This window comes from Onychostoma macrolepis, chromosome 13 (genome assembly GCF_012432095.1).
Source record: "Onychostoma macrolepis isolate SWU-2019 chromosome 13, ASM1243209v1, whole genome shotgun sequence".
NCBI lineage: Eukaryota > Metazoa > Chordata > Actinopteri > Cypriniformes > Cyprinidae > Onychostoma > Onychostoma macrolepis.
Genome location: NC_081167.1, coordinates 31,865,210 through 31,877,709, shown reverse-complemented (window position 1 = coordinate 31,877,709; position 12,500 = coordinate 31,865,210). Strand labels below are relative to the sequence as shown.

The 12,500-nt window shown below is 32.6% G+C and overlaps 1 protein-coding gene across 1 annotated transcript in view; it reads left to right on the top strand.

Annotated features, from left to right (window-relative positions):
* LOC131551795 (inositol polyphosphate-5-phosphatase A-like) overlaps nt 1–12,500 on the top strand; it is a 186,296-nt gene that overhangs the window by 146,160 nt on the left and 27,636 nt on the right. The window contains exon 11 of the mRNA XM_058794914.1: nt 5,846–5,920. Within this exon, the coding sequence (XP_058650897.1) occupies nt 5,846–5,920 (75 nt within the window). The remainder of the gene's footprint in view (nt 1–5,845; nt 5,921–12,500) is intronic.

The following is a 12,500-nucleotide window of genomic DNA, read 5'->3' as shown; positions in this document are numbered from 1 at the left end:
TCTATCTATCTATCTATCTATCTATCTATCTATCTATCTATCTATCTATCTATCTATCAAGATACACACACATCTATCTATCAATCTATCAAGATACACACATCTATCTATCTATCTATCTATCTATCTATCTATCTATCTATCTATCTATCTATCTATCTATCTATCTATCTATCTATCTACCAAGATACACATCTATCTATCTATCTATCTATCTATCTATCTATCTATCTATCTATCTATCTATCTATCTATCTATCTATCTGTCTGTCAAGATGCACATCTATCTATCTATCTATCTATCTATCTATCCATCTATCCATCTATCCATCAAGATACACATCTATCTATCTATCTATCTATCTATCTATCAAGATACGCACACACATCTATCTATCTATCTATCTATCAAGATACACACACACATCTATCTATCAATCTATCAAGATACACACATCTATCTATCTATCTATCATCTATCTATCTATCTATCTATCTATCTATCTATCTATCTATCTATCTATCTATCTATATCTATCTATCTATCTATCTATCTATCTGTCAAGATGCACATCTATCTATCTATCTATCTATCTATCTATCTATCTATCTATCTATCTATCTATCTATCTATCTGTCAAGATGCATCTATCTATCTATCTATCTATCTATCTATCTATCTATCTATCTATCTATCTGTCAAGATGCACATCTATCTATCTATCTATCTATCTATCTATCTATCTATCTGTCAAGATGCACATCTATCTATCTATCTATCTATCATCTATCTATCTATCTATCTATCTATCTATCTATCTATCTATCTATCTATCTATCCATCAAGATACACATCTATCTATCTATCTATCTATCTATCTATCTATCTATCTATCTATCTATCTATCTATCTATCTATCTATCTATCTATCTATCTATCTATCTATCTGTCTGTCAAGATGCACATCTATCTATCTATCTATCTATCTATCTATCTGTCAAGATGCACATCTATCTATCTATCTATCTATCTATCTATCTATCTATCTATCTATCAAGATACACATCTATCTATCTATCTATCTATCTATCTATCTATCTATCTATCTATCTATCTATCTATCTATCTATCTATCTATCTATCTATCTATCTATCTATCTATCTATCTATCTATCTACCAAGATACATCTATCTATCTATCTATCTATCTATCTAATCTATCTATCTATCTATCTATCTATCTATCTATCTATCTATCTATCTATCTATCTATCTATCTATCAAGATACGCACACATCTATCTATCTATCATTCATCTATCTATCTATCTATCTCATCTATCTATCTATCTATCTATCTATCTATCTATCTATCTATCTATCTATCTATCTATCTATCTATCTATCTGTCTGTCAAGATGCACATCTATCTATCTATCTATCTATCTATCTATCTGTCAAGATGCATCTATCTATCTATCTATCTATCTATCTATCTATCTATCTATCTATCAAGATACGCACACACATCTATCTATCTATCTATCTATCTATCAAGATACACACACATCTATCTATCTATCTATCAAGATACACACACACACATCTATCTATCTATCTATCTATCTATCTATCTATCTATCTATCTATCTATCTACCAAGATACACATCTATCTATCTATCTATCTATCTATCTATCTATCTATCTATCTATCTATCTATCTATCTGTCTGTCAAGATGCACATCTATCATCTATCTATCTATCTATCTATCTATCTATCTATCTATCTATCTATCTATCTATCTATCTATCTATCTATCTATCTATCTATCTATCTATCTATCTGTCAAGATGCACATCTATCTATCTATCTATCTATCTATCTATCTATCTATCTATCTATCTATCTATCTATCTATCTATCCATCAAGATACACATCTATCTATCTATCTATCTATCTATCTATCTATATCTATCTATCTATCTGTCTGTCAAGATGCACATCTATCTATCTATCTATCTATCTATCTATCTATCTATCTGTCAAGATGCACATCTATCTATCTATCTATCTATCTATCTATCTATCTATCTATCCATCTATCCATCAAGATACATCTATCTATCTATCTATCTATCCATCTATCCATCAAGATACACATCATCTATCTATCTATCTATCTATCTATCTATCTATCTATCTATCTATCTATCTATCTATCTATCTATCTGTCTGTCAAGATGCACATCTATCTATCTATCTATCTATCTATCTATCTATCTGTCAAGATGCACATCTATCTATCTATCTATCTATCTATCAAGATACGCACACACATCTATCTATCTATCTATCTATCAAGATACACACACATCTATCTATCAATCTATCAAGATACACACACACATCTATCTATCTATCTATCTATCTATCTATCTATCTATCTATCTATCTATCTGTCAAGATGCACATCTATCTATCTATCTATCTATCTATCCATCTATCTATCTATCTATCTATCTATCTATCTATCTATCTATCTATCTATCTATCTATTCTATCTATCTATCCATCTATCTATCTATCTATCAAGATGCACATCTATTCATCTATCTATCTATCTATCTATCTATCTATCTATCTATCCATCTATCTATCTATCTATCTATCTATCTATCTATCTATCTATATCTATCTATCTATCTATCTATCTATCTATCTATCTATCTATCTATCTATCTATCTATCATCTATCTATCATCTATCTATCTGTCTGTCAAGATGCACATCTATCATCTATCTATCTATCTATCTATCTATCTATCTATCTGTCAAGATGCACATCTATCTATCTATCTATCTATCAAGATACGCACACACATCTATCTATCTATCTATCTATCAAGATACACACACATCTATCTATCAATCTATCAAGATACACACACATCTATCTATCTATCTATCTATCTATCTATCTATCTATCTATCTATCTATCTACCAAGATACATCTATCTATCTATCTATCTATCTATCTATCTATCTATCTATCTATCTATCTATCTATCTATCTATCTATCTATCTATCTATCTATCTATCTATCTATCTATCTATCTATCTATCTATCTATCTATCAAGATGCACATCTATCTATCTATCTATTCATCTATCTATCTATCTATCTATCTATCTATCTATCTATCTATCTATCTATCTATCTATCTATCTATCTATCTATCTATCTATCTGTCAAGATGCACATCTATCTATCTATCTATCTATCTATCTATCTATCTATCTATCTATCTATCTATCTATCTATCTATCTATCTATCTATCTATCTATCTATCTATCTATCTATCTATCTATCTATCTATCTATCTATCTATCTATCTATCTACCTACCTACCTACCTACCTACCTACCTACCTACCTACCTACCAAGATACACACACACATTTGTCTATCTATCTATCAAGATACACACACACACACACATCTGTCTGTCTGTCTGTTTTTGAACAATAAGATTTTTTATATATTTTTTTAAGAATTCTCGTCTGCTCACCAAGCCTGCATTTATTTGATCCAGCAAAATACAGCAAATGCAGTAAAATTGTGAAATATTTTTACTAGTGCTGTCAATTGATTAAATGTAATCGCATTAATCATAATTAATCACAAATTTAAAATACTAGGATTTACCTGTAAATGTGTTGAAATAAAGATTCATGACAAACTAGTTTAAGGAAAAAGAACCTTTCACACTTCCTCCAGGTATGAGACATAATTCTTATTATTCTTTTATCATTATTCTTTTGTTTTTATTCAGCCAATATCAGCCTTTATACTGGCATTTCAAGGTTTACCAAGCCACATCGCTTCAATCACAGTATACATTTACCCAACTATTATCAAAAGTATTTCTAAATAAATACAACAAAACATTTTCTTGCGACCTTACGTGAAGTATTATGACAAAATGCGTTATGAAGAAGAATTGGACCTGTTCTGCAGGTGCATTAGAGCTAATATTAGCATCATGCTTCATAAGACAATTTATGAGATTAATAGTACACTTTTACTCAGAACTCACTTCAAACCACCATCGAGTGTTTGTAATAACTTCCTTTTGCGATCACATGTGGAATTTGGTCGTTTACTGTTGTTAAAATATGCTATTTATAGCCTTTTATATTGCTGCACAAATTACCATTTCAGATGTACACATTCAATTCAAGAAAATCACATACAAATATTCTATCGTAATTGTGTGTTTATTATCTAATATAATCTATAGTGGCTGTTGTCATGTTTATTTCTGCTGTGTAAAAGCCTTAACATGTGCTCTGCTGAAACTCACGTTGTTTGTTATAACCGCCTCTCTGTTCTTAAGTCGTCAGGGATACATTCCAAGTATAATACACATTAGTAAAAGGATCTATTTACATTTTTATTTGTCTATATACACCTTGGGCGGCCGCGGTACATTATAAAAGTAGCCCAAAAAATCGCAACCCACGGCTCTGTAAATTTTCTCGTGGCTGTATTTTCAAATTAGCCCACTTGTGCCGTTACCCTGGCAACACTGGTGCTGTACCCTCATCACATAATGATAGATAACCTTCTGCGCTGCGATGACGGGAAGAAGTTGGGGTCAAACCTTATCAAACAAAACTTTATCATCGCATATGATCAATTTAAGCATACGTGCTAAATAAAAGTACTAATTTATATAATTTTTCCACTGACTCCAAGCTTTTGAATGGTGTAGTGTATAATGTTACAAAACCTTTTTATTTCAGATAAATGCTGATTTTTGGATCTTTCTATTCATCAAAGAATCCTAAGAAAAAAAAATACTCAACTGTTTTCAAGATTGATTATTTTAAATAGTAAAAAAATTCACAATTTTACTTTTGCTGTATTTTGGATCAAATAAATGCAGGCTTGGTGAACGGAAGAGACTTCTTTAAAAAACATTAAAAATCTTACTGTTCAAAAATGTTTGACTTGATATACTTTTTGCTGATGACTTAGTCATTCTTGATCATATTGTGATCTGTCTATGTGCGAATGTTGGTGTGATTTACAAACTTTTTCCTCACTCATCGGTTGAAGATCTTTAATTTACTACAGGCTCCTCCATAATCACTCCACAATTTGGTGTAGATCTGTTAAACATAAAGCTTTTTATTATACACTACCAAAAAGTTCAAAAGTTTGGGGTCAGTAAGATTTTTTTATTTTTCATAATAAAAAGTCTCTTCTGCTCACAAAGGCTGCATTTATTTGATCAAAAATACAGTAAATTGTGAAATATTATTACAGTGTAAAATAGCTGTTTTCTATGTGAATATCTGTTAAACTGTAATTTATTTCTGTGATGTGCAGCTGTATTTTCAGCATCATTACTGCAGTCTTCAGTGTCACACGATCCTTCAGAAATCATTCTAATATACTGATTTGCTGCTCAACAAACATTTCTGATTATTATCAATGTTGAAAACAGTTGTGCTGCACAATATTTTTGTGGAAACTGTGATGCATTTTATTTTTCAGGATTCACAGATAAATAGAAAGTTCAAAAGAACAGCATTTATTTGAAATAGAAATCTTGCATAACATTATAAATATCTTTACTGTCACTTTTGATCAATTTAACACATCTTTGAGGAATAAAAGTATTAATTTCTTTAAAAAAGTCATCTTAATGACCCGAACCTTTGAACCAGAGCCAGTGTCATACACTTTATTTATAATATTAGCTCTCTCTGCTGTTAAAGTGTGTTCGCTGAAGCTAATGAAGATCTGTGTTTGTTCTCGGTCCTCTCATAGGTTGTCCTACAGCTGGAAAAGAAGTTATTTAACTACATTAACCAGGACGTTTTCCGGGAAAACAATGGAATGCTGGTAAGAGACTCGTTCCTGTTTAAATGCTTCATAACCGTGTGAATGTTTGACTTCTGTCTTCCTGAATGATGCTTTGATGGAGAGCAGCTGCGGAGCATGATGAACTTTATGAATTAAGATGATTAGCGGCACGCTGGATGTCATTGTGGATACAGATGTTAGAGCAGGTTATGATGGAGAGGTCAGACCTCAGCCGTGTGATCCTCATATCAACGCTTATAAAGAGACGCGTTCACAAAATACAAATAATAGATCACATTCCATTTCCATGCAGCATTTTAATTTATTTGAAAAGAAATAAAATAGTGCTGTCAAATGATTAATCGCGATTAATTGCATCCAAAATAAAAGTTTTTGTTTACATAATGTGCGTACTGTGTATATTTATTGTGTATATTTTGAAAATATTTGCATGTATATATTTGTTCATATAATTTATATAAACATATTTAATATATAAACGTAACATATTTTTCTTAAATATATACATGCATGTGTTTGTATTTATATATACACAATAAATATATTTTGAATGTGATTGATCGCAATTAATCGTTTGACAGTAATAAAATAAAATAAAAATTAAATAAGTAAAGATGTAAACAAAAATGTAAATTAAATAAAAATAAATTTTATGAAAATGTAAATGTAAATAAATTAATTAATTTGAAAAATGTTGATGTCCTGTCAAACTCTAATGCTACTAATATTTTGGCAGTAGTTATCAGTCTTTAGCTAATTAAACTGATGCCGAGCATGGATAGTTGACATGCTCTCGTGCTGAAAAACTAATTTAATTATAAAATACACACCTTTGAGACACTTTAAATGTTTTCATTTGATCAGAGTGTGTTTGTGTCGTTCACTCAGAATGTGTTTTGGATTTTTAAATTTTTTGGGGGGGGATTTTCCATTTTAATTTTAGATTTAATTAAAAGTTTGAGTAATTTTGTGTGTTTTTATTAGTTATTGTTTTTTATGTTTATATAGTTTTTATTATTTTTATTTCAGGTTTAGTTATCAGATTAAACTAAATGAAAATGAGAAGTAGCTGAAATATATTTTTACATTTCATTGTTTATATTGTGAATTTGTTTTTATTGTTATATTTTCCTTTTTTCTTTTAATTAGTTCAGTCATTCAGTTGTTTTTATTGTTTGTTTATATATTTTTGAAAATTATTTTTTATTTCAGTTTTAGTTATAAAGTTAAACGAGATGAAAATGAGAAGTTGCATTGGCAACTAGCTGAAATTATTTTTTTATATTTAACTTTTTGAGTTTTTATTTTTATATTCTAAATTTTAATTAAGGTTTTAGTCATTTAGGTTTTTATTATTAATTTGTTTATTTATATATATATATATATATATATATATATATATATATATATATATATATATATATATCATTATTTTTACATTTCGGTTATCAAGTAACTAAATGAAAACTAGAAGTTGAAATATATAGCTGAAATGCATTTTTTGTCATTTCAGTTAATGTTTACTTGTTTTTCAAATGTGAAATAAGCTCATAATCTGACAGTATGAGAGGAGTGAGGATTGTTTTCCAACGTCTGTCTGTTTATTCTTTCTCAAAATTACCAAGAGAATCATTAACAGGAGCATGAAGGAGCTGAAACCGTTAGTGGATCTGTGTGTGTGTGTGTGTGTGATGGATGTCCTGATGGCACATGAGAGATAATCTGATGGTCATGCTCTACTTAAACACACCGTCTTATGATCCCTGGAAAACAAACTGCCTCCAGAACGACGAATGTCCCTCCCAGCATCCTTCATCAACGACTAGAGTTGTACCAGCTTGACAGAAATTTAATTCGAGGCAGCTCTCGAAAATAATTATTGTATTTTGAAAGGAGTAATCATTGGTCAGGACATGATTGAATACGTCCATGCCTATTGACTTTTGCCATGATTAATAGGTTTGTTTAGTCGATATAGCCATCGAAACTGTATAATTAATTATCCGGGCGGCTGTCAGGCGGTGAGGATGGAGCGCTCTGATGAGGATTTGGGAAGATTAAATTTTCCACGGGGCCCCGTGTGTGTGTGTGTGAGAGTGAGTGAGTGTGTGTGTGTGTGTGTGTGTGTGTGTGTGTGTGCGTGTGTGTGTGAGAGAGAGAGACGCCTCCACCCCACTAACTCTCATTGATTTTGCTTCAGTGTCTCTTTATTGAAACTTTATCAGGTGGATCCGAGCGGAATCCGGAGCGAGTGATGAACTTCTCCGTCTGCGCTCGTCATGCGGGCCGCGTACACGCCGCTACATCGCTCAAACCGCAGTTTTTAAGAGTCCGAATAAATAAATAAATAACGCGAGGCTCTCATCCGACACGTGCCATATTTCAGCTGTCGTTCCCGCCGAGGCGTCGCTAATCAAAGCAGACTCGAGGAAACGCTGTATGCATGAGAATCCGCTCACATCACGCTTTTATCAGTCTGATTTTGGAAACAAATCTGCCTTTTCTGTGCATTATTATAGTTTAAGGTCTGATTTCACTTGTAAAGTCATGTTTATTTGTATAGTGCTACACGTAATACAGATTCATTCACAGCAGAAACAGAAAAACCAGCATCAAAGACAGTTCTTCAATTTCAAGTATCAGTCGTTTCAGTTATGATTGAACTATAAAGCAGCTTTATTGAAGATTGTATAGACTGAGAGAAATATTTGTTGACGTTAATAACGTAAATGAAAGAAAGATTATTGGAGTGAGTTTTACAAGAAAATGCAATTTCAATGTTTCTACTTCAAAATTTCACTTTAATTGCAAGTTTTTTTTCTTTTCTTTGTAATTAATTTGCTAAATTTACTAGCAGTAAATGAGTAAAAAATTGTTTCTGCACCAAATTATTTTCAGTGTAGTGACATTAAGTTTAATTATTGTATAATTATGCTGTTTCAAGAACAGCTAAATCAATACATTTTACTGAATATCAATTGTCTTTAAATTGAAGACGTTAATATTCAGTCAAATTGATCAGATTAGAGTTACAATGTTTTAATGCCGCTTTTTCTTTCCTTTTGAAAACAGTATAATATTGATTGACCATAGCATAAAATATTTAGCTCTCATTTCATCTGGGTTTTATATTTCAGTGCATCACTGGTCTGAGCATTTCTGAACACGAACTAATGTTTATTCAACCTTTTTTCATTTGAATCACAATCGACTACAGTTGCAACTCTTGAATATAAAAGACCTAAAATGCAAGAGATTTAAAGATAAATCACAGATCTGTTCCTCTGTTCTTCAGTTACAAGTTTCAGAGCACCAAAATTGCAATGAATGAAAAACCAGTTTATTGCAATATTTCTGAGTGAAGCAGCTGTAATATTAGATTGGCTTTAGTTTTTGAGCATTGATGATGTGTTAGTGACGGATGCACGCTGCACTCAAAATAATGCATTTGTCATAAATAGTGTGAAAATATAGCTTCTGCGATGAAAGTAAAGTGTGTGGTGTAAAACTCAAATTAAACACCTCTCACCCCGGCTCTTATCGATGGCCTTTAATGGCATCAGCTGTTGTCAGAGCTCTTATTTGACCGTACATAAATCAATGCACAATTACGTCAGGAGACGCCGGTCGGCCCAAACCGCACCGCGGCTCTGTGATTTAGGACGGCCTGCGTTTATTGGGCTGAGGTGGTGGTTTGGAGGAGTTTGTTTGTTTTATTTATATTCGTCTCCTTCACAAACACACACGCTCAAGGTCACCGGCGCTGACGGATCGCGAGCGGGACGAGACTGGTTTTACTGACCCACCAGAGCAGCAAATCACTCGGATTAATTGACCCGCATGAAATGTAGTGTGAAATTTCAGCCCGCGGTCTCTAGCTGCTAAATGAATTACTCAACATTCACACACACACACACACACACACACACACACACACACACACACACGTGTCATCGCTGTGCTTTGACTTTCCCTTTTCACTGTGAACAGCTGTAGAATTTAAATTCTACATTCTAAATTCTACAAATTCTAAAGTCAGTTTTTTGATGGTTTACTGTTTTCTACATAAAATTATACTTCATAAGATAAAGAACATTCTGTGAAAATGTAACCTTGATATCTTTAATATTGACCGAGTAAGACCATGTGAATCACAGTGAAATTAATGGTTGATGCTCGTTATCTCATTTAGATTGAGACTTTAGCCTGGATTTCACAGAGAGGGTCTCGTATATTAAGCCTGTCAGTCGATTCAAATTTTTAATCTAATTAATTACATGATGTGTCGATTAATTAATCTAATTAATCGCAAATTACATTTGGCTGTGAAAATACCCTCAAAAGATTATTTTTGCGTTGAATGAGAAAGTATTAAGTAGACATTACAAATTGTAGCTTTAGAAAGAAATATTTTATTTGATTCAGAATAAAATTTATTACACACAAATGTTTAGGCTACAACAACCTGACAAACTATGGAGCATAAAAGAAGATAATTTGAGAAACATCTCAGTATTATTTTTTTTTTGTTCATGCAATGAAAGTCATTGGTAACCAAAACAGCTTTGTTACCAACAGTCTTCAAAATACCTTCTTTTATGTTGCACAAAAGAAGGTAAGTCATTCAGAAACTAAACACCGCTGTGTAGCTCGGAGACGCACAACAATTCTACTGTGGCTTTATGGGTAATATTTTTGTTGGAAAAACTGCAAAGACAAACAATATTGTGTTTAAAATATAATACAGTATTAAATTCTAATTTACTGAACTGTTGTATAAAATCACTCGTGGTATTCGGACATATTCACACTGCTCGTGTGATATCGCTTATCATGTGATATAAATATGAGCATGTCATACAGGAGCATTTTTGCCCAAATATCTCGATTTTTAGAGCATAACTGCATTAATGGAGTTGTTGCCCTGCATCATATTTGTCCACTGTCAACTGTATGGAATATGTTCAAAACACACTACAGAAAAACACTTTTTAATGGTTTTAATGTCTAAATGTTTATGGTTTTGTAATGTTTGTTATGGTATTTGTTGTGGAAACCATTAGAATTGTCTGTGGTGTTCTGTTGTTTTTTTTCAGCAGGGATGTAAGATGACGTACAGGTCTGGGGGCGGGGCCTGTGTGTTAACTGTGTTAAAATATTTTTATTGCATTATTTTTTCGTAACTAATTAGTTAAATTAAACTGACAGCCCTAATATATATATATGTAGAGAGAGAGAGAGAGACAGATGGGTAGATTACTTACAAATGTAATCTAATTTTACAATTTGTAATGTAAAATTACATGATGAAAATTCAGTAATGTAATTCAGATTACTCATTTTAGGTAATGTATTCTGACTACTTCTGGATTACTTGTGACCATGTAATCAATTACTACCCAGCACTGTGTGTGTGTGTGTGTATATATATATATATATATATATATATATATATATACACACACACACACACATATATACAGGTGCTGGTCATATAATTAGAATATCATCAAAAAGTTGATTTATTTCACTAATTCCATTCAAAAAGTGAAACTTGTATATTATATTCATTCATTACACACAGACTGATATATTTCAAATGTTTATTTCTTTTAATTTTGATGATTATAACTGACAACTAAGGAAAATCCCAAATTCAGTATCTCAGAAAATTAGAATATTGTGAAAAGGTTCAATATTGAAGACACCTGGTGCCACACTCTAATCAGCTAATTAACTCAAAACACCTGCAAAGGCCTTTAAATGGTTTCTCAGTCTAGTTCTTTAGGCTACACAATCATGGGGAAGACTGCTGACTTGACAGTTGTCCAAAAGACGACCATTGACACGTTGCACAAGGAGGGCAAGACACAAAAGGTCATTGCAAAAGAGGCTGGCTGTTTACAGAGCTCTGTGTCCAAGCACATTAATAGAGAGGCGAAGGGAAGGAAAAGATGTGGTAGAAAAAAGTGTGCAAGCAATAGGGATAACCGCACCCTGGAGAGGATTGTGAAACAAAAGCCATTCAAAAATGTGGGGGAGATTCACAAAGAGTGGACTGCAGCTGGAGTCAGTGCTTCAAGAACCACTACGCACAGACGTATGCAAGACATGGGTTTCAGCTGTCGCATTCCTTGTGTCAAGCCACTCTTGAACAACAGACAGCGTCAGAAGCGTCTCGCCTGGGCTAAAGACAAAAAGGACTGGACTGCTGCTGAGTGGTCCAAAGTTATGTTCTCTGATGAAAGTAAATTTGGCATTTAATTTGGAAATCAGGGTCCCAGAGTCTGGAGGAAGAGTGGAGAGGCACAGAATCCACGTTGCTTGAGGTCCAGTGTAAAGTTTCCACAGTCAGTGATGGTTTGGGGTGCCATGTCATCTGCTGGTGTTGGTCCACTGTGTTTTCTGAGGTCCAAGGTCAACGCAGCCATCTACCAGGAAGTTTTAGAGCACTTCATGCTTCCCGCTGCTGACCAACTTTATGGAGATGCAAATTTCATTTTCCAACAGGACTGCACACAGTGCCAAAGCAACCAGTGTCTGGTTTAAGGACCATGGCATCCCTGTTCTTAATTGGCCAGCAAACTCGCCTGACCTT